Source organism: Hippoglossus hippoglossus, chromosome 18, assembly GCF_009819705.1.
Source record: "Hippoglossus hippoglossus isolate fHipHip1 chromosome 18, fHipHip1.pri, whole genome shotgun sequence".
In the NCBI taxonomy this organism is placed as follows: domain Eukaryota; kingdom Metazoa; phylum Chordata; class Actinopteri; order Pleuronectiformes; family Pleuronectidae; genus Hippoglossus; species Hippoglossus hippoglossus.
This window is the reverse complement of record NC_047168.1, coordinates 1,195,090-1,223,055: the sequence shown is the minus strand read 5'-3', so window position 1 is coordinate 1,223,055 and position 27,966 is coordinate 1,195,090. Positions and strand designations below refer to the sequence as shown.

The window sequence follows — 27,966 nt, the reverse complement described above, 5'->3', positions numbered from 1 at the left end:
ACCTCCATCCCACATGTGTGGACGGGATACAGAAGGAGGGCAGCCACCAGCAGGCTGACTGAGAGGCTTTTGTCCTCATTCATATTATGGAGATTACAGCACTGAATACTGGGGGTCGTGCCGGACAATGAGGCGACTCATCAGCAAGTACAACGGACATACAATATATCTACATATGCACGCATACAGTCACAAGCCCAGGCACACGCAGTGGCTGTCACAGTCAAACTGTGCAACGTTCACCACAAAACTCACAAACAATACACACACGCGTGTGCGTTGAAGGAATACTTCACATGAAATGTGATGCGTGCATACACATCCACTTGCTTTCTGAAAGAGAGACGTTCCCTTGAATATTGATCTCATAGCGATGTTATATGTCTAACAGATATGAATGCAATAGGTTTGTCATCTGTCCTGTATTAGTCGGGATAAATGTACAGTATTTGTCCCAAATGCAACCTACCTTGTCCCATATAGTGACTACTCTGCTCTCCATTTGTACAGATCCTGGGTCTGATACAACAGCAGTAGCAGATCATGTGCTGATCACACCATGGGTGAGACCTGTAATCCACTCACAGGTTCCCTCATGCACATCAGTTGTATGTATTTCACAAATGTGCCAATTTCTGCTAATAAAGTTTGTAAAGCCTTTGTTGTTCAGTCAGTGTGACATGGATAAGGAGAAACCAGCAAAACAGACAAGACTAGTACAAGGATTCTGAAGGAAAGCTGCATATTGGGTGTGTGGAAAAACTGCCACAGTTTAGTTAAGCTGATGTGTGTGTGTGTGTGTGTGTGTGTGTGTGTGTGTGTGTGTGTGTGTGTGTGTGTGTGTGTGTGTGTGTGTGTGTGTGTGTGTGTGTGTGTGTGTGTGTGTGTGTGTGTGTGTGTGTGTGTGTGTGTGTGTGTGTGTGTCCTCACATTGCTCTTCAGACAGGGTCCTCTCTACAGGCAGGTGTTTCCCGGCTGACTGAATCTTGTCAGGAGCCAAATCCCCAACCTGTCAACAGAAAATTGATGTGACGCACCAGAAGAAAAAAAAAACACTATTCACCATGAAACAGACTTAATCTGTTTCTTTTCAATTTTTTTCCATCTAAAATAATGTAAATAATAAATATCAGCTGTTGATCAGTCTAAGAATCTGTGTGTGACCCGCTGTGGTGTCAGTTCGGGCCCCTTCCTTGCACTGACCTCCAGTTCATTGTCGTCCATGCTGTGAGTGTGGGCAGAGTGGAGCTCAGGGTTGTTGGCCATGTCCAGAAGCTCGATGACCAGGTTCCGGGTCAGTAGCTGTGTCACAAATGGATGCTGGAGGAAGAAGTATAGATCAGAGCCTTTGACACTATTAGGAAGCTAAGTTGGATCTCATAAAACCACGTAAAATGGCACTGGAAAAACAATAAAACCTATAATTAGTGGTCAGTCTGTGCAAGTATATTAGGCTAAGCTGGCTCCAGACCTTTTCCAGGATATCTCCACAAATATTAAAGACAATCTAAAGCTTGTATTGATCTTAAAAGGACTCCCCATTGTATGATAAGTGTCATCATGAAGAAGCCACCATGAGGTCAGATGTCAGCATGACGTCATATAGTGTAAAGTATATATATACATATATATAGCGTCATGATGACATCATTATGAAATGGCATTATTACAATATAAAAAAAGTTAGGATTGTCTGACTGGGAGAAATAGAGCAGGGTATGCAGCCCCCCTCTGGTGCTTTTCATTTTCATTATTATTATCATTCATCTGTCAGCTCATGATTGCCAGATTCATTATTATCATCCGTATGACTATGAGGTAAAGCAGACAACAGGAACAAAAAAAGAACAAAATGGCATTTATGAACTTAGGTGAAAGTGCCTTTATGATAATGGCGAGTTAACCACTTTTCATTCATGACAAACACAAAGAAGAAGCCAACCTGCAGCAGTGTCTCGGCTGAGGGCCTTTTACGAGGGTTTTTAATGAGCGCCATCTTCACAAAGCTTTGGAAACCTGCAGACCTGCACAGAGAGGAAGAACAGGGGGAGGGGGGGGGGGTGACACAGTTTGAATCAATTTGACATCAATTTGACGTCTCAATACTAAATGATTTTAAAGGGAAAAACACTGGCAGTCCAACTCACCACTTGGATTTATCCTTTAGTCTCGGAGGCTGGAAGTTGCTCTTGGACATCAACATCAGTGCTCTGAAACATTGTTTTAAATGTCACCGCACTGTCTAAGGTCTTAATTGTTTATAGGCAGTGACTGGCCAGGAATGAAATGCAAGGGCAGTCAGGCAACATGTTACATAACACACGCCTCTACTGTTTATCTCTCTGCTCTGACATGAGTTCATTAGATCCGTCCGAGCTCGAGTCCCTGTCGTCTGTCCTGACTCACCGCATTGGGTGAAGGTCAAACATGGGCGGTTGGAGCTCAGCCAGCTCGATGGCAGTGATTCCAACGGCCCAGATGTCACACAGGTGGTTGTAGCCGCCCTTCTTTTCCACCGCAGCCACCTCTGGAGCCATCCTGGACAATTCAGAATGAAGAGGAGACATAAGAGGAAGGGGACACTGGATATGATTCTCCTGAAAAGGAGATACTGGCCGTTTACATGGCCGCTGCGGTCAACTTCCAATATAATGTTGTTTATTCTCTAATATCATTTTAATTTGTTCGATTAGATTTAGGACTAAATACTGCAGTAACATTGTCACTGCATTATAGTATTGTTTATACCATCTAAAACACATATACAATATCTGATATATATATATATATATATATTCATAGACTATGGTCAAACAAATAACAGTATTATAGAACTATTAATCCATTATCATCTATAAAAAATGTTGTATGAAAACCTTCATTTATAATGTCACCAAGCATTTTGTAACATATATACACATCTGACATTTTTAACAGAGTTAGGAACATTTTAATTGTGGATTGACCTCCTGCCTCACATGTGTGTTAGAAGATGCAGCTGCACGTACAAAGATTCAAGATTCAACTGTGATGCTAAACAAACAATATGAGGTCTGATTAATGAGAGAGAGAGAGAGAGAGAGAGAGAGAGAGAGAGAGAGAGAGAGAGAGAGAGAGAGAGAGAGAGAGAGAGAGAGAGAGAGCGTGTGTGGGGGAGTGGTGCGCAGTGGACCAAACCACTGGGAGTACATACATTCAGTACATATTGTATCACTATTTAACATTATCATTGCATATGTTTGCAATAATATATAGAGGGACAACTCTCTGGAGGTCCGGACCCCCCTGTCCCCCCCCGGGAAATCCGCCCCTGTCTATAGCTGTTTCCCATCTGTTTATACAGTTTTTATACCGCAACAACATGGTTTCAATCAATATAGTACTAAGTAAAGAAAAAAAATGTGTTGCTATACTTCATGTCTGCATATGCTGCACACAACTTGAAGATCTCCTGTTAATCTGCGCCTGTTAAATCATGAGGATACTCGTAGTTGTGCTGAGTGGTGAATTCTGTGTACTTTGTACATTTGGCCATAGATATTGTCAGATATAATGAAAAGGGACATTGGCATGAAAACTAAATTGGTTACTTGCATCCCTCATCCAAATCACGCCTACTGTTAACAGACGGAGGTCGGCTGCGTTCATCTCACCAGTAGGGCGTTCCTATAAACGACTTCCTTTTGGCCACCGAGGCGCTGATCTCTGCCGCCACTCCGAAATCCGCTGGACACAGAAGAGACAGACAGGGTTACACTGGGGCTGCTGGCCCGCTTTACGCCCACTTGATGAGTTGCAGGAGTTAAATGAGTGCTGCAGATGTGTGCCCGATGCAAATCACCACTGACCCAGTTTCACATCTCCCCTCTCCGTCAAGAGGATGTTGGCTCCCTGCAGAGATAACACCAAATGTAATGTGAGCATCTGTTCACAAGACAACCAACAGTATAGCAATGTATGAACGTAATTATAAAGTAACATCTTGATAATATTTTGAAAAAAAAATGCTTTACCTTTATGTCTCTATGCATTTTGCCAGTTTCATGCAGGTGATACAAGCCCTGAAAAAGATAGTATAAATATAAATACATATTATACTATTACTTGTTTTAAAGCTGTCCACATTTATGGCCAGATTGACCAGTCAGGAGGCTCTGTAGTTAAAAAAAAAGGTTCTGGGGTCCCGATGTCCTGTGTCAGGGATTTTCAGGGAATTTGATTAATATGATTGATTTGTTATTTACAATATGCCCCACGGGAGCACAATATTAAGAGTCGATGAAAAGTCTAAGGTCTTAAAATGAGACCATCTACGGACCATCTAGTTATTTGATTTACTCACACTACCTAAACATGATAGAATTCAGTTCAGAATTAAGTTCAATTTACATTGAACTTATGTAATTAAGTTACATGGATATTTAATTTGTAATCAAAATTTGTAATCTCTGTTTTAGGCATAATTTTGAGAATGGGTGATATGGATAAAAAATCTCTGTCACAGAATATGTGATGTTGTACTGTTATATTGTTTTATCTTAAGTTTAAAACAATTCAAGAAACTGTGTATGGATAATGTAATGATACATTATCCAGCAAGTGAAATACCTGAATACATGTTTGCATTATCTTCATCAGAGGGATGTAAATAGATACATTATTAGAAGAAGCCCTGCTCAATGACACCAAGTCACAGAACAGCCTGACGACAATAATGTTGTTCAACTACTAGAATTATATTTAAAACTAGGTAAATCGGTTGATTTGATTTATCTTAACCTTTCTTTTGTCGTAAACTAGACAGAATTTTTAGTTTTAAACCATTTATCTTTGTTTATTCTACCTGTATCCTTGATTAGTGTGCTTTTATGATACTTATCAATAAATTAGGAAAAATATTATCATTATTACAGATTATTCTGCTTTAAGTTTTTTAAAACATTTTAGTTATGATAAATTATGGTTTTGTTCAAAACTAGCACAAATGGTTTTACAGTCTTAAAACAAATGTAACTCAAAATGTATTTAACTGAAACTGTATTTTATGAAATTTGATATTACATATTCAATAATTTAAGTAATGCATTGTAATAAACTGAACAACAAAATATGCTGAAAAGGAAGAGTGAAACTTATAAACTGAAAAATCGCATGCAAATCTAATAGAACAGAAGAATGTCCGTAAACCAAGAGGTCAAAACTGCAGCAACACAACAGTAGGAAGAACCACTTGGTTGTTGAAGCAGCACTTCTCAGTTTGTGGCCTGTTTGTTCCCTCTTCTCCGTGCACCGTGGCCATGATGACGCCAACAGCAGTGAACTGTTCAGCTCTGAAATCGCTTTGTATAGATTATGTGCGAAAGTGATTGTGATGTTTAAAAAGATGATCTGGGATTTCTTCCTTTTTAATTCAGCATCAGTTTGTGTTGCTGCGTTGAGGTGAGCAGAAGGTCACTCGCTGACACAGTGTGTATGTGCTGCTCTTGACTCTGTGACGCTGCAGCGACAGTTAGCTCCACAGTATATTTAGTGGTCTGGCGAGGTTAAATACTATTTAGCCTTTCCGTTGCTGGGAAAAACACACGACTCACTGACTTAGAGTCTTTACAATGCTCCAACAACAACAAGCATGCCTTTCATCCAAAGAGCCTTACCTGCAGGGTTTCTCTGCACACGTATGCAATCTGCTTGTCCTTTAATGGGCCCGTCACTGCAAAGAACAGTTTGATTAACAGCTCAGACTCAAGAAGAGGAACATCATCAACCTCACAACATCAGCTTTACAGGGAGTCGTGCTAATCTTTCAAATCAGTGGGGTGATGGCGACAGTGCAACACTCTGGAAAATGAAACGAAATGATCCGATCTTTTTAATTAGCTAGATTAGAGTTCATATTGGATTGTATTTTGACATGACTTCCAGTGATGGTGGCTGGTGGCAGCCATTTTCTTCCCACTTGTTTGTTGCCATTTTACAAGGAGATACCATAGCTGTCTCTTCAGCTAATAACAGGAAGCACACGCTCACTTTTTTTATAAATGTGTATGATAAAAAAATAACCTACTGAGGCTTTCAAATTCCCATTCATCTTGTGTGAGTTTAAGGTTAGCAATAGAAGAACCAGCAGGCTCCAATATGGAAAACAAGAGGTTTTTCCTGGTTTTCACTAATTACCTCTGAGTACTGAGCAAACACATGAAGTTGATATCAATCAATTATCAATTATATATATAATTAATTACATAAATCCTTTACATTTTGTTCTGTGTAACAAAAAAAGATATCTCCACTGTTTCTTAAAATCATATAGACATAAACCGACCAAAATGTCCTCTCTTTCCTGAAATGTCCCCACCCTGTAAGGTCTAGGTTCAAAATGGATCTCACAAAGAAGTGTGTACAAGTACACAACACATACATTGGGTATATGCTGCAGATGATACTGAATCGGCTGCAATACTAGACCTACATTCAGAATCTTTCACATTTATTTGTATCTGTACCATGGTAAATATCCTGAAGTGACCCTCCTCCACAGTACTCCATGCAGATCCACAGCTTGGTTTTCCTGGAAAGAGACACACGTCTGTTATCTTGGTATTTGACATGCGCTCCGCTTATCCTCTGGGATTAAGACACAGTTCTGCTAGGACGGTGAAAAGCAATATGGAAGAATTCGGGATTAAAAGGGAAGCACTCACAAGTAGGCACTCCCTAATATTCCGAAGCCAAATCATCACCCCCATAAAAACCTGTAGTATCATTCACAAGCTGCTCGGCCAAAAGTCGAACTAAACAGTAGAACGAGTGGGAGAGGAATCCAGCAGCAGTGTGGGGACGATAACAGTCAAATTCCACATATTTAAGTCCACCAACAGCCCCAGGAATCCCCCGCACGTGAAGTGAACAGGCAGAAAACCAAACGGCACCTGTGGTAGCTGCCGAAGTAGGCCACGATGTTTTTGTGCTTGCACTCCTTCATCATGGTGATCTCCTGCTGGATGGACGTGATGTCATCACCTGAACACACAGACAGGGAAGCGAGTGGTTTCTCAGTTAAGTATAGCTGGACAGGAAATGATAGCACAGTAAACCATTGGGTGGACGAGGATTTGTGCATGAGGCTCATTTAACATTATGCCAGTTGTTAAGTGGCAGTGGGTAGCTTGAAAAGGTGCCATATAAATCAAAGTTAATATTATTATTAGTAGTAGTAGTAATATGATTATTGTTAGTTATCATTTTTCACATGCACACATGGGTCAATGACAGGTAAAGCTTTTTAAATCCAGAACAATGCGTTTAAAAAAGTCTCATTTGTTACTTGTTGATTGAATTTTCAACGTCACCACCCAGAAAATGTATTTTCAATGAAATCTTGAAAGTATCCAAGTTTAGAGTGTCTCCACTGCCATTATTATTTTATAGTTGTGGTTTGAATTTACAATATATTCAATATTTATGCATCCAAATTTACATGTAAAGGTGGAAAACTAATTATACAAATACAAGAACTAAATCATTCCTTTCGATAACTATTCACATTATATTTATTAATCATTTGTTCACTTTAACCTATTATTTGTTTGTTTGAATTTATATTTGACCGGGTTGCACCATCTAACGATTATCAGTTTGTACTTTAAGAGAGTTATTAGTTGCTGTGATTTTTCCTCGTGTCCACAGTGGCTGTGAAACTATCCCCTCTCGATGTTTCAACAGCGTAACTGATTGGGACAAATCAGTTTTCCTCTTTTAGGGCAAAAATACCTTCCCACATTCAGTCAAAGCATGTATAAAGCTTCAGCAGTCCGAAACATAAATGTGTATGATTGAATGTTACAGGATTAGTTTATTACAAAATGTGCTCTTTGCGTTACTACCCCACAACAGCAACACAGCAGGGAAGCACAGTCGAGAAGGAGAGCAGATATACGAGCAGAGGTATTAAGGAGTATGTATGTTTATAGGGTCTCCCCCTGTCTGTGTCAGCCAGTGTCTGCCCGGGTTATTTTTGGTCTCTAAAGCTCTAAGCTGCAAGTGATGGTGGCTCACAGTATGATGCATGACTACTGTTTTGATCTCACAAAACATTTCTGCGACACAGTAACAACCTGTAACTGCTGTTTTGCTAGGAAGCAGTCATGAGCATGATGTTTCAACTTGGAATGATGTGGAACATACCTGGGTCCAGCTTGACAATTTTGATAGCTGTCACTTCAGATGTACTGATGTTACGGGCCTGAAAGGGATGGAAAATATATGTAATAAATATATTCATATACATTATACCCTGCAGTGACCCAATCCTTGCACCTGTACCCATTTTGGGGACAAGGATTGGTTTTATGTATAAATAATCAGGGAACCAAATAACCAAATGTTGAGGTCATTCAAAAACCACATTCAAAAACAAGGTACAAATAGGTTTTGAAGCCTTTTGAGCTAATCCCAGAGTTGAATCCCATTTACACACAAGATGTATATGTTAAACAGTGTTATCCCTGCATCTTCTGCATATCCTCCTTTAGAAACACAACTTAGAACAGAACATGCTGATATATTGACAAAAGCCAACAGATGACCTTAGGATGGTCTCATGAAAATGTGCGACCTGCTAGAGCCGCAGCAGAAAGTGATGCTGGTCCAACCAGTCCCCGTGGAAACCACATCAATGGTTTCTCATCTAGTTCGGTTAGTCTAGTGCTCCCCTTGAACGTCAAGTACCACATTTACGCCTGCATCAAAATCGGTTTGATTGATTGGAATGCAATCAGATAGAGTTTGAAAGTACAGGTGTAAACGCACACTCAGGGCTGACTGTGGTCCTTTTGAATAAACCCCCTCCACAGGTGCACAAGGACACATTATGACCAGATTATTTTTGATCTACAAAGCTCTTTTTTGGCAAACTACCTGACATATCTTGTGGGTCCAAGATAGTAACTTGTGCCCACAAGATAATAAAGATACACATATATCATCCTTTGAGACTTTAGGGGCTTCGTCGTAGCCAGAGGTGTAAATGTAATTTAAAATAGATGCACACTGTACATCACATAACAAGGTCAAACCAGTGCAAACATGACCTATTTCATAATAGTACAGCAGAGTTGATGGTGGATGTTGTTTCAAAACAGCTACAACATGTTTTCAGCTTCCTCAGTTCTTCCTGGGAACATCAGTCCCCCCCCCCCATTCACTGACTGCTCTGACGTCGCATTGCACCGCTTCTCACTCCAGGCATCCAAAACAAACGAGGCAGCAGCCAATAGGAACACGGCAGGTCGCCTCAACTCAACCTGTGGCTAGGCTGCACTCACTTCCTGTTTTCTTTCCTGTTCTACCACAGGACTTCCTGTGACTACAGTGATAGTAACTTCTCTGACATGGTTTTCATTTAGTCGAGCCTGAAATAACAGCTGCTTATAGAGCTATGTCTAAAATTGGAGGAAGGAAGCCGAAGCTATATTGCGTGTTGACCAACGAGAATAATGCACAGTCTTTTGTCAAACTGTAATTCTTCAAAGTGACCTTGACCTTTGACCGCTAGAATCCAATCCGTTCATCCTTGTCGCACTTCACACAAACTGACAATCCCGTTTATTTAGTTCCTAATCGGATGATGAATCCGGATCATTCGGTGACTTTGACCCTGATGTCCTGGCTGTGCCTGTCACGTCTCCGTGTGTTGTGCGTGGCAGGTGAAGTGCGTTCACACAATTGGGGAAATGATGCATCAAATTAACCGACATGAGCGAGATTAGGTTGTGAGAGGTTACAAATGTCGGTTTCGATACATTTTCGGGTAGTTCTCCAGCCCTACAGTGTAGATTTGAAAATGTATGTGAACTTCTGCTTTAACGACATCAACTACAGATTACAGGAGTCCGGATTTATCAAACCCGGAGTCCAGTCAATGAGCGCTTACAAATCTACGACTGACTGGCGACAGGAAGTCACACGCTACGCGATCTTTCACATGGAGAAACCCCTAACTACTATGTATTCCTCTCCCGGGTCTCTTGATACCGCTTTCACCCTATCCTGCATTTAGATTGGCTGTAGTTGTTACCAATCTGTCTAGCTGTTTAGCCGACTAGCAATCTAGTCAGATGACGCCTCTGGGGTGTTTGTTGGTGAGTGGGGAAATGTTTAGTGGACTGATGAAAGAAAGACTGATCTCTTTGGATCTATAGATACCTGTTTCCCTGATGTTTCAATATTTTCCCTGTCATTTTGTGTGTTGTTCATCCCCATATTGTCTTTTTGGTGAGGCTTTCAATCTCCTGCTTCCTGCTAACTCACCTGCAGACCTGTGATTCAACCTCACACAGCTGCTGCTACTGATACACAGCTCATTCAACCAGAGTCCGCCAGATCATCCTGTCAACTTTTGTTGTCGAGAAGCTATCTCTGTTTTCCCCTGTGCATTTTGTACTTGTACTCTGTGCGTGTGCTTCATGTTCACCATTCATTCAAGTTTTGCACTAAAACCTTTCAACTTTTCTCAAGTCTCTGTTTTTGTGTCTCACTTTTAGAGTCTAGAGTCCAATACATATTGAAATATAATAACAGCAGCACTATGGCGTGTGTGTGTGTGTGTGTGTGTGTGTGTGTGTGTGTGTGTGTGTGTGTGTGTGTGTGTGTGTGTGTGTGCCTGTGTGTGCAAGTGATAGAGAATATCATGAGAAAACACCTTGTTCCAATCTACTTTGCACTGCACTCACACACAGTCTAATAAACGTGAAAAACTTAAATGAACAAATAATCATGCCCTTGCAGTTCTGTGTTAAATATCAGGAGAACAGTGAAATATTCAAGGGAGGTAAGAATTTTAAAATCCTGGCAAACACTTCTGAGCCACTCGCCAGGAGCTGATGACAGAGGGGGAGCAGGGCGACCCCTGCCAACACTTGAAAGCTGCAAGTCCAACAAATGTGAAATCCAGACTCTCTTGTTAAAGGAAGACTTTCCCTTTCCTACTGTAGAGTCAGCTTCACATCTGACAAAATAACTGTGAAATCCCACATTACCCCTCATCTCTCAGTTTGAAAGAAGTGGACATATACCAGCTATCCAGTTGCATTATGGGAACTGTATCATCAGGATTTGGGGAGTTGGCCCTTACTAGTGACTAATTGTCACATTGTGCGTTTATGTCGTGTCGGAATAATCATAAAATTGGGTCAGAGTGGGAAAGTTCATGTTAACACCATCTCAATTCAGAAGAACAACTCAGAAAGCCTGCTGGAATTTCGGTGCATGAGTTGTCGAGTTGCTGACATCATCCCCTATAATTCAATAACATAATTTAAAAACAGCTCTTAATAGTAACGTTTAATGTGAACTTGTCAAGTGTTCCTCGTGTCACTTGCAAACTGCATGTCCGTCTTTCAAAAGCTCCCATCACATGACTTTTTAACCAAAATACTAATGGCTGATCCCTTTTCTTTGCTCTTTGTCATTATGTAAATATTGGCAAGGGGTGCCAAGGTGTTTTTTTTTTAAACACATAAACACATGTTTTTATTTTTACATTCCAACTTAGCACATGAACACACCGAAGTCCGAACGATTTCACAACTCAGGAAACTGGACGTTCAGAGGAGCGTGTGAATGCAGAGTAAGAGTCAGTCCATCTTGGCCTCTGAATTTTATTTCAGTTTTTTTATCTGCCCCTTTGTACAGTTCTCCAGTGTTATGACTAAATATTACTTTGCTGGACGATTCCTTTAAACCCTGCACAAGCTGTTCCATGCTGATAATCACTTCAATGTGGCTTTTAGGGGTATAAATGCATAATCTAATACTTACTAACTTGTTAAAAGGCTGATTTTACTCTTAGATTTCTCCCCCGTTTGAGTTAGAAAAAAAATCCCCAATGCCCTAACTTATTCAAACTAACTGAATTTTACTTTAAAAATAGAACTGATTGAGCCTTGGCTGCTTGGAGCCACAGGAGGACAGGGATCAGGATTAATACGAGGCTCATACCCGTGAGCTCTGAACGGAGTTTCCTCTGAATAACAGCAGTGTAATAAGAGTCCACCGAAGGCCCACACAGTCACATGTCCAGAGGTTTCACCCTTGACCCCTGCGGTTGCAGCTCCGCCGAACCCACGAACAGCGGCACTGTGAGTGCGCTATTGTCTGACTGTGGTGCTGTTCCCTTTCACAGCAGATGCACAGGCCACGCACAAATATGGTGCAGAGTACCAACGTCACAGTCAGCTGAATATTGCTCATATATCATGTGTAAAAGCATTCTTGGTTAAATTTGCCGTCCTCAGCTGTCAGTCAGACATTTAGAGGCTTAATCTGGATCTTCTTTCCCCTGGATTAATGCCAGGGGTTTAAAGGAGCGCTACACTATTCATTATATTTATGCTGACAATAAATATACTCAACATGAGGGTCATTCACTGTTGGGAGACTGAACCACGCTCATGTTTTACACCAATGTTTTACGGAGCCCAGCTTGCCAGCCGAGCATAATGCTGGTTCCACAGACCGCCAGCGGGAGAGGAGCTTTCGTCTGAGCTGTTTTAGCTGAAGAACCTGGTTCCAGAAGGTTCTTTCACCGCAACACCTCACTGGACTCTGGTATCTCGCTTTATAAGCTTTGGAACAAAACAAGATTACTGTAATTCTCTGCTCAGGATGACATGGTTTATAGAACCTTTACAGAGTCCACTCAGCACTCCTATAACACTGTGGGACTCATGATGGATAGCTGAAGAATGAATAATGATGCAGCCGAACCACAGGTATTTTTCTTCATTTCCCACAATGCAATTTTAATCCCCAGCCGCCTGGACACTGATTTCGTGGTGTGTTACGAAAGTGGCAGGTAATGTAGCCAGTAGCCTGCAGCAGAGCCACACACCAAGATTCCTTTTTTCTTTTCACATTTGTTGTCAAACCCACAGTGACTCCACTGGTAAGTTCTTAAAGACAAGTCTCAAATCAAATCAGACTATATGCAAATCGCTGTTGAAAGCACACTCTAAAAACACAGACACAACATAATAAACACAGATTATTCCATATACGGCCCATGAGTGCTCATTGAATCAGATGCTCTGGTCTTCGCGGCCCTGCTGACCATCTCTCCAGTGCACTCACACGCTCTTGAATAATCTGTGACCGAGAGCATCGCAGCTGCTCTGGAGGCCATTCCTGCTGAACATGTTGATTGTTCTACTTGCAACATGTCTGTGCGTAGACAGAGTGGTGCGAGGAGCCGCTGCTGCAGCTACCGAGCGTTCAGCTCAGGAAATGCAGTACACAGCTTGGAACGGCTGCCATGAACAAACCACTGAAAACAAACTGAAAGCAGCTCTCATGGGAAAGATTTTGCGGTAAAACGAAAACTGTAAAAGCAGCAGAAGAAGATGCAGATGAATCTGCAGCATGAAATAGTCCCCCAGCAAATATAATCTTAATTCCTCTTTGAGTAAAATTAGGAAAAAAAGGAAATCACCGAAACTTTACTTTCACTCGGAGATATTTTTAAAACGTGCATCTTGTGCATTTCACCAACAAGGTCCAACAGTCTCCTTAAATTCAATCAGGCTGCACCAAATAACAGTAATTTAAATCAAGATCCATGAATTATTGCCTGGGAAAACAGTGAAAGGTTGAAAAATGCTCTATATCGCAATGTTAAAGATGTGGGGGGGGGAATCAAGGATCCTCCTCCAATCTGTATCTAAATGTAACCGGCTCTTTCCTTACCCAGACCACATCCTACACCAAGTTTTGTGGTAATCCATCCAATTGTTTTTTGGTGTAATCTTGCTTAGAAACAAACAAACCAGCCAACAAACACATTGACAGGGGTGAAAACATAAGATAAGATAAGATAATCCTTTAGTCCCACAGTGGGGACATGTCCTCTTCAAAGAGAGCAGTACAAAAAACAGACATCAGTACATGCAATAATAAGTAAACATTTAATATAAATGCAAGGAGATGTAAAAAATATTATTCCAACAGAATATATACACTGTGAGTAGAAACTCCTTGGTGTACGTAACCAACAGAGAGATGCTGCTCTCTCTCCCACTGATCCATGATCTTCACCCCCTCTCTCTTCTGATATTACATTTCAAACCTTGTAGGAGTAATCTGTATGATCTGAAAACCTCTGCTCCATCTCCTGTTATATCTGGAGCTGTGTTAGCTGGGGCAATGGTCTTTCTGTTTAGTATATATTTTGGCTATTTGCTGTTAATATATAGAGACGGTGAAGGAGAGACAGGAGACGTGGTGAGGGTGTCAGGCAGTGACACCCTAACACAGGAAATAGTCCTGTCGAACTTTTCAAAATGTACGCACCAACGTGGTTTGCCCCCCTAACGACTGCATCTTTAGCCCTTAGCGTGAAAACGACAAACCCGTCTACTAGAAATTTGATACAACTATATTTCAGCAACAGTAATGTTGTAGGAAACGTGGCTGCAACCAGATTCCGCTTTTTATTAACATAATGACGATACGACAAACACGTTCAGACAAAAATACCAGTAAAATACTCAGAGACAATGTGTTTGTTTTCCAGCAAAATATCTGACGTTACAGAACAATCTCCGACTGTGGTGACCCCAGCTTATTACACTTTATGAAACTTGGCCCTGCTCAGACTCTCCCAGCATTGTACTGGTTTAATACAGTTCACAGTGACGTCAGACACAATCTGTTGAGTTACATTTAACCAAAACCATTGTTTGCTACCTGTGACACCTCCTCACCACTGCCGCCATCACAGCCTGGACATGATCCGGTCAGAGATTACTTTTTAAATGTATTTCTTTTGTTGGGCTTTTTTGGTCTGCCTTTATACGGTGCTTTTTACGGTCTAATTTTTGTTGCCATCCCTGGGCAGCACTTTCTCCATAAGACACACACAACCATCAGGGGCAGCTTGGGGTGCCCAAGGACACTTCATTCGGAATGGGGCAAGACTGGGATCGAACTACCAACCTTCTGGTTAGAGGACGACCCCCTACCCCTGAGCCACAGCTGCCCTGATTTTAACTACAGTGAAACAGTTTAGTAGTGGCATCTGATCGTGGACTATGATTACAACAAGACTTCTTGACACACAATACGCCTCCTCACATTCTCCACCACTACTGACAATAACTCCTCAATTCGTTTGTCATTACTGCTCCCTTCATCTCTAATCAGACATGTTCTGATACTTTAAACATTGACACACTTTTCCATTATGTTACAAATCTTCTAATCTAATGATGTAAATACTGTTCTTTTGTTGATGTTCTCAGTTACACGCGCCATCTATTGCACTTTTGTCTGAACAGAGGATGTCGCACCTTGTTAAAGCCCTATGAGACAAATTGTGATTTGTGAAGGTGGGCTATACAAATCAAATTTGATTGATTGATTGATTGATTGATTGATTGTCTATGAACGACAGAGCTGGATTACAAAGGCCAATATGATCCTGAACAGAACCTTAAAAAGTTTATATTGTGTTCACATGGACTAACAGAGTACAATAAGACATGGGGTGACGTGGAGAAAGTGGCCCCGCAGGTCTTTTATTTTTGCCCCAGGTCCTTCACATTTACTAAAGCATTGCTGTAGGGTCTAAATTTAAACAATACAAATTCTTGTTTTTCTTATGCAGGATGCGTACAAGGCAGCGGGGCGGGTTAGCAGCACAGGATGTTTGCATCCTGACACCAAAGTCATCGAGTGAACAGAGGTGACATGCACTCTCCCACTGAAGACAAAGGGTAGATAGAACGGCTGTGATTTGATAGAATGTGTGACATTTTACCGTAGTGTTCTGAAACGGACGTGTCAGGTATTTCAGACCCTGCTGCTTATTTTCTCTCTAAATTTTTCCAGATAATTACACACACACACACTGCTGCGACAAATAGATGCACTACAACACAAAAATGCACCGTGAAAGGATGATACTGCCCAACAACATGAAAACCAACATGAACCTGTGGCACCACTGATGCAACAAGGTGACACTGTACTCTGAATAATACCTGCCTGATCAAACACACACACACACACACACACACAGTTATGAATTAGAATGTTTTCCAATAAGATTTTTGACATCCCACCCCTTATATGCAAAATTTGCTGGAGGACAGTGTGAACCAGTGTTCACCTTGATGACAGGAAGTCAGATCTCCCGTAGAGACCCTCTGCTTCTCTCCCTGTGTGTGTGTTTCGCTGGAATCAACCTCACTCACCTTGAACACATCTCCGTAGGTGCCGCAGCCGATCCGGTGGATTAACTCGTAGTCGTCCAGGGGGTCCAGGAACGACACCCCGATCCTGTCCATGTCTGGAGACCAGCTCGGGCTGCAGTGGGAGGCTGAGGCTCCTACTCACACATGAGGAGGCAGCGCACGAACAACACACTGACTGGCCGCTTGATGGGAACTAATTGGAGCTGACTAATTGCTGGTGTATCGTGTATCAGACGAGTGAGGCAGAGTGATCACCGACAGGATGGAGCCAACTCCGCGATCACTGACACCGACGAGAGTCTGTGCGCAAGTAGTTCCCGAGCGGCGCTGGAGTCACATCACGCATGAGCAGTCACAATCCTACACTGTAAAACGTTTCAACACAACTCGCTCACTGCGTGTTTTCAGCCTGTGTCAAGGTTCACCTGAACAGCAGAGAGAGGAAACGTGAAATAACCACGTGAAATAAGTGATGATAGGTTTAGTAAATAAAATAAATATAATCAACTTTTTCAGAATAATAATATAAAAAATGTAGAGGTCAGACTCAAAACTCAGAAACTAGAAAAGGAAAAGAAATAATTAAAAAAGAAAAGTGATCATAGTGAATCAAGATTCGAACCAAGGGGATTAGAACACGAGTTAAAAAAAAAAAGAGAGTTCTGACTTTTGTTTACTTGTGATAAATTAAATAACATGGAATTCAATAATAGGCCTTATATAAATTATAATTCTTTTTTTTCATAATAATAGAAACAATATCAAATTCAGACTTATTACTTGTGACGCCAGAAAAGACATAAATAAAAAAGCAGAATTCTGACTCTAAATCTGTCTTTGTGAAATACAATTCTAAAAAAGAACATAAAACTGCGACTTTTAACTCAGAACACTACTGTTAAAGTCTGAATCCTGAGGGGGGGGGGGGAAATTAAGAATTCATTCCAAAAGCGAATAAGCAATTTGACGGTAAAGTCAGTCAAATAAAGAAAGAAAAATTGAATTTGGAGAGAAAATGTCAGAAATCTGACTTTTTACTCAAAATGTGTTTAACATCACTTTTTTCTGATAAAAAAGAACGTTCATTTGGCCCTGATCCTCTGGTATAAGATTTTAACATGATCAGACTTTAGGTTCTTGCATGTTCCAACGACTCAGGACTGCTGTTCATCTCTGCTCCGTCTCCAACACAATGATATTAATAGCAAAGTTTCCGTTTCAGTTTTTTCTCCGAACATGCACTTCCTCATCAGCCCCAGGAATGCACGCTCCTCTCATTGGTGCTCTGGTTATCCCAGAAAATTGATACAAATTGGCCTGTTGGGTTAATGTTGCCCCATCCACAGAGAGCTGGTCTCCTCTGAACCGGGGAACCACTGATCTCTTACAGAATGTAGAAAACAACACGCCTCCCACTGCAGTACAGGCTAAAGCATCCTGTTTCTTTTTACAGTGTACAGCCTCCACACTGTTCAGCTCAGTCACCTTGTGTCCTGATACAGTGGCAAGAATGATCTGCATTTACTGTGCACACAACTGTCACCATTGTACTGCTCCTTAGTGTAGGCTGAAAAAGAATGTGAACCTCTGGGCTAACAAGAGTCAGGATCAATCCAACCTGGAGTGCAGCCATTGAAAGCATGCTGGAAGTGTATGTTAGAGCTACTTTGAAAGACCTGTTGATTTACATGAAGCAGGACAATGTTACAGAGTCTCCTCAAAGAGTTTAGATATCCATCAGTCCATATTCAGACTGTGGCTACTCTCCATAGAAGTGTTGGTCCTGCTAAGGTGACTCCAAAGTCACAACACAGAACACTGCGCGAGATAAAAACGCAGCTCGGAGTAACAGCTAAAGGTTTAAAAGGAACCACTGGGGCCTGTTAACTTCTCTGTTCACGAGTCGCACAAACACTCGTCATGGTGCATGGAGCTAAGTGTCCACGTCAGGTCACCACAGAGGAAGCTGCTGCTCTCCAGAAACACATCACTGTGTCGTCAGGTCTTTATTACTTGCAGATACAAAACAAGAACAAAAAACCACAAGTCATCAAGCAAATAGGATGTAGCAGGGCCGCCTAATGTGGCTCCGTCTCAACAGTGCATGGTCTTCCTGGTCTTCTCTAATCATTAAAAATAGGCCTCGCTCAGCTATTCTCAAAACTAAAGGCCACCTACTTTAGAAAAGAACAAAAGCAAAGTAAGGCAACAAAGAGCTAGCAAGAAAGAAGCTGTCGATAGAGCAGAAGTGGACAATGTTACACAGTAACTATCCTAAATTAATTACTTCCAAGGCTTCAGTTATGAACAGGTTCCTAATGGTACAAGTTGATATTTACACATCTGTACGTTGAATTCTGGTCCTCGTCGTTACTTTGGCTTCAAACACCCATGTATAAGTCAATGAGAAGTTAATAGTCAGTGTACAATTGGCTGCCAATTAAAACACAAAACTAATGAGTGAAGGTTACAAATGATCAACCAGGTAGTTCCCCGAAAAAGGGAGGATTTCTTTTTAAATAAAAACAGTGAAAAGTTCATTCCTTCAGTTCAAACCTGATGTGTGACATTTAACTGCAGAACATCTGTGCATGTCAAATATATTCCTGGGAACTATGAGGGTGTTCACTGAAAACGACCTCCGGATGAAAACACAGCAAAAAAGTTTCACAAACGAGAGCGAGGTTAGTCGGGCGTCCGTGCGGCTGTTCACAGTATGTCGTACAGAATCTCTACAACAATCAGCATGTCTAGAGCGATTTGCGCTGCCGCTTCATGAAGGACATGGAGTAATCCCCGGTGGGGGTGCTCTTCTGTCTTTTCATCTGGACCTGTGACTGGGCGGTGAGCTGTAGCTTGATGGCGCTGGAGTTCACCTTGGCTGCGCGCAGCAGCTCCTTCATCCCCTTCATCTTCTCGCTCTGAAAGACGACAACAGGACCGGCCGGGGAGGGGGACGCCTGCTGCTGGGACAACGGGGAGGATGCAGAATCTGGGGACTTGGGTTTTCCTTCGGCGTCTCCACTCCTCTGACTCAGCGAGGAGCGGCGACGGCCGCCTCCCTCACCAACCTTCCTGGGCTGAGATGCTCCTGGAAGCTGGGTGGATGGGGAGGTGGGAGCAGCAGGAGGGGAAGAAGAGTTCTGCTCCTCCAGCCTGGACTCCCTCCTGGGGCCTCTCCGGCGGCCCTCCCGGGGGTCATCACTGGACTGGTCATCATCGTCCTGGGACTCTGGCTCTTTGGTGATGATGGACACCTTCTGACGCACCTTTGGAAGGAGAGCACAAACCTATTTTCAGCCACAAAGCATCATCGTGTATTTGAGCACCATCAGCTTTGACTCGAATTATTTTGATCTTCAAACACAGAACTAATCTGGGTTCCTCACCTGAGCATCAAAGCGGCTCAGGGACTGAACCAAGTAGGTGGCCCAGCCCACATGAAGGACCGGCGTGGGACTGCCCTCCTCCCATTTGCAGATACCATCATAAAAACGCAGCAGGTGAGCAAAGCATTCTGGGTCCTGGAGTGCCGAGAAGGCTGCAGCTTGTTTGGGGAGCTCCTGGAAATGCAAAGGTCGTTTAGAGACACAGAGTGCAAAGGAAAGAGAAGCAAATGAAATGAGGAGCATTGATACAAAGCTTTGCATTGTATCTGTATTGACTGATAATTGTGTATTGGGAGTCCTTGGTGTTGTGTTATCTGCATCTGATTACAGAAAAGGTTTAATAGTTTATAGTGCATGCACACTGAATGGACTGCACATCTGGGAGCTGTACGACGACGCAACGTCTGTGGTTATCGAGGTGACTTCAGGTTACTACAGTGGTTCACTTAACTGTAAACACTGCACCTCGAACGTACTTCAGAGCAGGTTCAGGTTTGAGCTAAGAAATCCAAAGCTGTCAACAGCCCAACCACTGATCAACCAGTTCACATGGAAATGAATCATGACTCTACAGGATGCTGACTGGGACGAGACTTTACAGCAACGTGAGAAAACTTAAGAGAAGCAGAAATGTAAACCTATTTTGAGTGTTTCTTTTCTATTCTAGCATTAGAATAACCATATTTACATTATAACCAAATTTACCTGCAGGTATCAGCGTTTCTTCTCATATCATGTTAATAACTATTCATGGTTCTGATGCGGTTGCTTATAGTTAACAACTCTGGATTTTCCAGCTAAGAGCTGTGAATGCAGCAGAGTGAACTGAGACAAACCAGCTGCTTAGTGCTGGTTGTGCTGCAAAGTGCTGGTTGTCAGGACAATGTCAAGTTCCGAGGAGGTCGGACTTGCTTTGTTATTTAAAGTCACTATATCATCACAGGCTCTAATATATACTGCAACATATTCAGGTTTTTTATTTATTTATTTAGGCCTGACAATATTGTTGGGCTGCAAAACCCTCTCATTTGCATTAACAATTCTTTTGATTATATTTTCTCACTTTGTCTGTTAAAAGTCAAAACATGACGTTGTAATTTCCCACACCCCAAAGTGATGAATTTAAAATGTCTTGATCTGTACAACCAACAGTCCAAGACCCAGCGACACTTAGTTTATAATCATGTCACAGTTAGGAAGCTGGAAGCAGAACAAAATTATCGATTACAAAAATCACTCAATTACCAATAGTTGCCAGTAAATTTTGTGCTGATGGACTCACTGATAAATCATCTAATGTTTCACAGTTTGGGGTATTAATGTGCAACCTTGGTTATGTGCTAACATGTAACATTGTATATGTTCTGGTGTGTGAAATATTATTAAACCTCTTTAACATAAGCGTTCTCCTTTACTGTTACACTGCTGTTTCCATGTGGTCTAGTCAGCCACACATCAGTCCCACCTGGCAGATACTCTGCATCAACGGGTACTGACTAATCTCTACGTGTTGTTTACTCCAGTGAGGGGTAAATCTGACCTTAGAGTATAACAGCTGCAGGTGCAAACTGAGGAGATTATCCAATATGAAGGGTGCAGATACAGATCACATGTTAATACCAGCTGGGAATTATTTTTTTGTTTAGGGTTTCTTTCCTTTGACAAACAGACAAGGAGATCATGCTGCTGTAAATAAACTCTAATGCACTTATATGCATAGTATGTGTAATATCGTTTCACCTGCTGTGTTACAGAACTGCACTGGCTGGGGAAACTCACCTTGTCGGCTCCTTCTCCCCCCTCTCCTCCCTCCCCGGGACTGTCTGCAGAAGGGGTCTCTTTCAGCAGAGTGGGGACGACATCATTTGCAACGTCAAAGAACTCTTTATAGATCTCCTCGTCCTCTCGGAAATAGTTATACCTGCAGAGGCAATAAAGAGGAGAAGGACTTTTAATAACAGCACGCAGATCAAATATGCCAGAAATATGGTTTTAAGAGGCCAAGTTTATTTTATATTTACTGGATGATTGTTCATTTAGCCATTATTAAAGAACTCCTAACACATGAGGTTCAGATTCAGAGCAGGCATACTGAAGTAGTAACAGTACATAGGTCTGTACGTGATGGTGAACTTTGCCGCAAGATCTACAAAGAATCCACTGTTATGAACACGCACACGCACACACATCCAGATATCCTTCTTTAGATTGTGCAGAGGGAAAGGCTGAAATTGAAGAACAATAGGGCAAGCAGGAAAAGGAAGCCGAGAGATGAGGAGGGAATGCGTGTTCTGGTGGGTCACTGCTGGTATTTTTAGCTGCAGCTCATGAACAGTGTTTTAAGAGGAGAGAAAGAGAGAGAGAGAGAGAGAGAGAGAGAGAGAGAGAGAGAGAGAGAGAGAGAGAGAGAGAGAGAGAGAGAGAGAGGATGAGGAGCTGGACACCCACTAGCTCGACCACCACACCCTGTCACATTAACTGGAGCTGGGCTTCTCTGTGGTGGACATGTTACCAAAAAACCAAATTAAAAAAACAAAAAAACATATTCACATTAATGTGGAAATTTCTGACCTAAGATGGTTGTAACTAACATTTTTGATACAGATGGAACAGAAGTCAGGAAGTATAGTCTTGTATTTACTGCCACCTTGTGTCCTCAAGGTGAAATATGAACAACTCACTAAAGTGTTTCCCTTGTAAAAGCCCTGATGTTAACACCACCAAGCTTAGAATGTTCCGCATAATGTTGAAACAGACAAAACATAAATCTCCTTGTGTTCCTTTTTACCACTGGCAAACTAAACTGGTTAAGACTTAAGTCAAGCTAAGCCTGTAATAATGTTAGACTATATGAAATGTGTCAGTCCACTGCAAACTGCCTTTTCTGCTCATGCCATGACGAGGGATGAACTGGTGTCAGTGTAACATTCACAATATTAGTATTACTGTTTTATTTTTATTTCTCAGGTCACTGCATGTTGCATGTTTTTTGGAATATTATGTACCATTTACCCCAGTTTGAGAATATGACCTCATGTGTTATAAATATGCGAGGTTAGCCTGCTGACTCGTGCGCATGGAGAAACTGATTCCACTCATCGCCTCCCTGTCCCTCAAAGTGAGTAAAAGCAGCGTGAACTCACTCCTGCATGACCTGAGCTGCCTTGGCCCAGGCCCTCAGAGCCTCCCGCACTTCCTTGTGTCTGTAGTGGAAACCAGCCAGGTACATGTAGGGGTAGATGTGCTCGTTGTTGTAGTGCTTCTGGGCAGAGCTTACGGCCTGAGAGGGAGAGTAAGCGCAGAGACACAGGGAATGTTATTTCCTATTAAAGATCCAAGTGTGTGAAGAAACACAAGAGGAATGTAAACAACCCCCCCACACCCTTCACAAAACACACAGTCATGTCATGTTAGAGGCGGGAAAGAAAAATATCTTATTCTCTGAATTTGAGGGAAAACCCATAAACAACACAACAGCTGACCGCTCAGGTTTTGACAAGAAGAGCTGAGCACTTTATGGTGGATTTGGTAAATGCATGTATGATACTGTCCTTCCTATGACTGTTTCCACTAAAGTCGAGGATATTTCAATACCTTCAAATGTTGCTTCTTGTGTTGCTATATTTAAAAAAATAGTTAGACATTTTGTTAAATGGTAGAACTAACAAGAACCTTGTTGGTATCCTACAAGTCTCCCTGCTGTCTCCTGTGGTGAACACCTCTCTGCAGACTTACCTTGAGGTGGATTTTCAGGGGGTTCTCTTTGCCTGGTATTGGGTCCTGATCCTCCAGGTCTGCCAAAGTGCCCATAGCCATCGGATACCTGGTAGACAGTGAAGGACAACATGAGCATGTGGACTTCAGAAAACTAGCATGTGAAATGTTTGCCACGGTGAAGCATTGTGTACGGATCGTAAGAGTCTGAGAGACTCGTCTTCTCTCATTCCTTTAAAAAACGAACTCTCACCTGTCCAGGTCACCGCGGTCATACAGCAACCAGAGGAGTTTCTGTGAGAGAACATAAAGGAAAGGGGAGATCATGAAAATGCACTTGACATAAAAAATAAAATTTCAAATAAGACTTCACTACCACTGGTTTGATACTTAAGTCTTGCAATTACTTTACAAGGTTTATAGTTTCTTTTCCTTGAAAAAAGTTTCACCAACATTAACTCCATCCATATAGCAGTAATGCCATAATAAAACCCTGCTCACACTTTACTAGGATAGAGTCAAAGAAGTATTCCCTGCACAGGTTGTTCACATTAAAAGCCAAACACTGTCTTAAAGTGCAAACTTTGAATCATCTGCAGGGAGTGGTGAGTTTCGGTGATGTTAACGACTAAAAATAACAAGTAAATTAGATTTCACTCTCTGTTTCTTCAGAGCGACACTGAGAGAAGCAGCACGACATGACTCTGGTACTAATGTTTGCACAGACTGATTGCATAAAATGAAACTCTGATCGGGTTGAATGAGTGAAGGGAGGCCTTTCTCCAACATAATAACTATATTATTATTCTTACTCTTCAAACATCCTTCACTCCAAGTTTAATTTTACACAAGAGGCTAATTAATCTTTTATAGTGGTCTCCTTAGATACATTTTATAATTCTATCTTCAAGATCTTCAATCTATAGGAATATCTGCTACACATGAGCTATAGTTGATGTTTGGATGGGATGAAAACTGTAATGAACAAATTGTAAAACTGTGAGAATTTGTATGACAAACGATACAAACGGAAAGATAATGGGAAATAATCATGTCACATATAACAACATCAAAACGCTTTGAGTTTTAGACAGCCTCTCTGACATTTAGCTAACTTCCCCAAAAATGAAAATGAGAATGAGAGCTGTGGTTTCCTGGGGGAAGGATAAGAATTGCAGTGGTGTTGCTCACCTGCTGCAGCTGCAGGAGCTCAGAGCTGTCAGTATGTAGGTCCAGTGATGGGTTGATAGCACAGACCATGAAGGCCACCTCCATGTTTCTGTCACATTTCATGTAGGAGCCCTTCAGATACAGCCAACTCTGAACAACAGACACAAACGCGTAAATATCATAAATTAGAAATTATTAAAGAATGCTCTATGGAAGTGCTGCGGCCTATGATATGTTCTATGTCACAAGCTCAGCCCACCTCTGTCTGAACCTGCTCTCATTGCTGAAGTAAAAGTGAAAGTCCCTGCATTTACAGACAGAAGTTGAGCGCACGTTATCACCCAGAGTAATGAAAAATATGCCTCAAAGTATGTCTAAGTCCCCCCCGCCGGGTCAGATGTGAGAGCCCTCTGAGATACCATAAGACAAGGACCTTCCAATCTTGTGACTCATCTTGGTTTCCAGTTAATTATGAGTCACATCCTTTTCAACCTTTACTAATGGGGCCATGCATGACTCAGAGCAGTAGAAACCTATCTGATGCAAGAGCCTGCCTGCTGATAAATCCTTAGTTACATAAAATTGCAAGTGACATTTTTTTCCCATGACTTTTATAATTCATGCAAAACTCCATTTATGCCATTTATGAATACATTTTTTTTTTATAAAGACTTGACCTTTCAACCTTGTGCAGTATTTGTTCATATTTTGACTTGACAGAGGACCTGTATGTTGCTAGCAGATGTGAATAAAGGGTTCTGGTGCACCTCCGAATGTATATTCATTGTCTCTTTAAGTTCTGGGACAGACATGTCGATGAAGGAAGGTCTCACTTTCTCATTAACTCCTGCTGTGACTGTTTGTCCCCGTCGGTCCTCGTTCCCCTTCCCATGCCAGGTGACCTCTGCAGTCTCTTCGCCGCCTTTGCTGAAGATCACCCAAGCGTGGTCTTCCGACAGTCCTAAGTGGACATCCTTCAGGCCGAGAACCTGGCAGGCCGCCACCACCGCAAACGCAACCCCAGAGCTGTCCAGTTTGGTGCCTGGTTTAAATTAAATTTGGAATTATTTTGAATTCCTACAAATTGACATTAACTGCAGTTTAATCCAACATCCTCAAAACAACTTATTTCATTTGAATAATTGTGATGTTTTACCAGTGATGAGACTGAAGAGAGACTGGATGTGAGCCCGGTCCTTGAAGTATGAGCGGCTGAGACTGTTCCAGATCACGTCTGACACTTTCTTCACCAGCTCCCTGCTGGACCCTGAAGCAGTCCTCCGGTACTGGGACAGGTCCACCGCACCCCGGATCTGGGCCGTGAAGCGCTCGTACAGTGCAGAGATCATTCCCAGCTCCACTGTGGGGAAGCAGGAGTTGGGGCAGTCTGGCTCCAGAGGCTCAAACCGTACTCCTGGGACGTTTATGGGGATGACTCGGTTCACAGCCAGGAAGTGCTCGACAAAACCCAGGACCAGGGAAAGGAGTGCTAAGTCCGGCTCAGGCTTGCGGAGCTCAGCGTCAAACAGCTGAACAACACCGTCGATCCCCCGCAGGGGAAAGTGCTTCTTTTGGCCTGAATGTAAACCCATGGTGTCCACCGTCCGTCACGAGCCAGATGTTTTCCTCACCTGCAGTACTGAATTAGACACAGCAGTTATTTCAACAAACCATCCGTATCATACATTGATGCTGCAGAAAGAAGTTTAAGTCTAAATATGGCTCTGAAAAGTCCTTGATTCTATATTTGTATGCATCTACTTTTCCTGACCTCCCCTACCGGAAGTGTGGCTCTCTAAACCCCAAGCCCTTAGGTTCATACTCAACATTTAAATTTCAAAAATCAGCTCACAAATATGTCATTTCATTTTTAAACAGGGCTCAGTACTTTCCTAACCCAACAGCTACTTGTATTTTTTAGTAAACATCACTCAAATAGGAGGAAATCGAGAACTAAAAATAAATGATCACCAGACTTGCCATTCAATTTTGGATTTTCACTCTGTGTATTATGCAGAAAATGAACAGATACATGGAAATGTATTCCTGAATAAATAAATCGCATAAGAAGATAATTAAATATATCTTTTTTTAAAACATTTAAAAAAAGCTAATAATATCAATTTAGCAAAGGAAATAAATACAAAGACAGACTAATTGTTTCTTCAAACTTTTTGTTCAATTAGTTTTCACCCATGTTTACTTCCGGTTATTATTTCTCGGATTTGTAATGAACAGCTTCCTATTAGTAAACACGGTTTAACTTTAACTGGTGTGTCCTCTCCCGATAAGCACAGCAACATTTCTCATCACTCTCTGGTATGGAGACCTGTCTGGATTGATAACCGCCCTCATCTTTAACGATCAATCATATACTTTTATTATTAATAACGTGGTTTTCATAACTACCTGACGCTGAACAAACAAACACGTACAGGCAGACAAGTGACCCGCGGCCGGGCAGCTGGGCTCGTTGCATAATGTTGGTTACATCAATGCAGCTAACAGGGACTATATGGCGCTGTGGTGGGCGGGGCACTCCCATCGCTACACACATCCATTCAATACAAAGCAGCCGAAAGCTCTCTCAACTTGGCCGCTGCGATCGATTCGACGGCACGTCTCCAACTCATCTCACACGCTGCATCAATCAGCACACACCGAAACACCCGATCTGACGTGTTAACTCGTTAGCCCGGTTGGTTAACGTAAGCTAACCGGCTAACCTTCTAAAGTTAAGTTAGCTTCCCATGTATGACCAGCGCTAGTTTGTACAGTTAAATGCGAAGTAGTGTAAATAAGAGGGGTACGGTGCTGAGGATAACCCGAACCAGAGAGAGAGAGAGCCCACACCGGGACTAGCGGCTTGAGAGCAGCATGGCTGAATGATGACTGTTGTCAGGAGCAGCTAACAAGCTAACGGGCTACTAGTTAGCTTAACTCACCACTTTTGCACAAAGCTAATTCCCTTCGCGCTCCCGGGAAACACGTCTCCGTAATGTGCCACAACACTGGCTCCCCCTCGGCCCTCGGCCCTCGCCCTATCTCCCCCGGTGTGTGGTAGATTACATACCCGTTATCTCAAAGCCTCCGCCACATGTTTTTGTTTGTGTCTCCCTTCTTTTGCCGCGCAGTTCACTCCGTCCGAAAGTGTGGTACCAGCCTCTACGCTAGCGCAGCACCGCAGATCTCACAACCATCTGCGTGTCTCGCTGTCACCTGCACTTGAACGCCGCTGCTCCCCGTGCGCATTGGTTGGAGATCTAACCCACTCTGCACACGAGCTCGTCTGGTGTATGCCGGGAAATGCAGTTCGTAGTAAATATTCGTCGAGCCACCCAGGAGGGGGCAGCATGGGGCCTTTCATGGGACGGGCAGTCGCTCGGAAATCGAACAAAGGTAAACATTACATAATGGAAAACCGGCCACAGTGAAACACTCACTGG

The 27,966-nt window shown here is 42.2% G+C and overlaps 2 protein-coding genes across 7 annotated transcripts in view; both read right to left on the bottom strand.

Annotated features, from left to right (window-relative positions):
• The window catches only part of map4k2 (mitogen-activated protein kinase kinase kinase kinase 2), a 32,183-nt gene extending 15,587 nt beyond the window's left edge, over window positions 1-16,596 (bottom strand). For 4 of the 6 annotated variants that reach the window (XM_034615334.1, XM_034615336.1, XM_034615335.1 and 1 more), the window contains exons 1-13: window positions 16,248-16,594; window positions 8,185-8,242; window positions 6,930-7,020; window positions 6,504-6,568; window positions 5,655-5,710; window positions 4,014-4,061; window positions 3,849-3,891; window positions 3,654-3,726; window positions 2,407-2,538; window positions 2,148-2,210; window positions 1,943-2,024; window positions 1,204-1,320; window positions 931-1,009 (exon numbers count right to left, since the gene is read on the bottom strand). In XM_034615334.1, coding sequence (XP_034471225.1) covers window positions 931-1,009; window positions 1,204-1,320; window positions 1,943-2,024; window positions 2,148-2,210; window positions 2,407-2,538; window positions 3,654-3,726; window positions 3,849-3,891; window positions 4,014-4,061; window positions 5,655-5,710; window positions 6,504-6,568; window positions 6,930-7,020; window positions 8,185-8,242; window positions 16,248-16,340 — 1,000 coding nt within the window. In that variant the 5' untranslated portion in view covers window positions 16,341-16,594. Of the gene's footprint in view, window positions 1-930; window positions 1,010-1,203; window positions 1,321-1,942; window positions 2,025-2,147; window positions 2,211-2,406; window positions 2,539-3,653; window positions 3,727-3,848; window positions 3,892-4,013; window positions 4,062-5,654; window positions 5,711-6,503; window positions 6,569-6,929; window positions 7,021-8,184; window positions 8,243-16,247 lie in introns of all 6 variants that reach the window. The other 2 variants (XR_004616976.1, XM_034615338.1) reach the window with 2 other exon arrangements.
• A 1,641-nt stretch (window positions 16,597-18,237) lies between these two features.
• On the bottom strand, window positions 18,238-27,813 carry men1 (multiple endocrine neoplasia I). The gene is made up of 10 exons (XM_034615638.1): window positions 27,594-27,813; window positions 25,677-26,159; window positions 25,354-25,562; window positions 24,542-24,670; window positions 23,604-23,644; window positions 23,372-23,459; window positions 22,780-22,916; window positions 21,416-21,557; window positions 19,637-19,810; window positions 18,238-19,516 (listed from the first exon to the last, which is right to left on the bottom strand). The coding sequence occupies exons 2-10, from the start codon at window positions 26,110-26,112 to the stop codon at window positions 18,998-19,000; spliced, it is 1,875 nt and encodes a 624-aa protein (XP_034471529.1). The 5' UTR covers window positions 26,113-26,159; window positions 27,594-27,813; the 3' UTR covers window positions 18,238-18,997.
• Window positions 27,814-27,966: the final 153 nt, after the last annotated feature.

What these genes read in the sequence shown, in the direction of transcription:
- men1 (XM_034615638.1), bottom strand. Translation starts at nt 26,112, where the DNA reads ATGGGTTTACATTCAGGCCAAAAGAAGCACTTTCCCCTGCGGGGGATC. An exon ending in AGCTCCTGCAGCTGCAGCAG is followed by an intron (nt 23,645 to 24,541) that starts GTGAGCAACACC and finishes GTTCTCTCACAG; the next exon opens with AAACTCCTCTGGTTGCTGTA. An exon ending in GGGGAGAAGGAGCCGACAAG is followed by an intron (nt 19,811 to 21,415) that starts GTGAGTTTCCCC and finishes TTGCATTTCCAG; the next exon opens with GAGCTCCCCAAACAAGCTGC.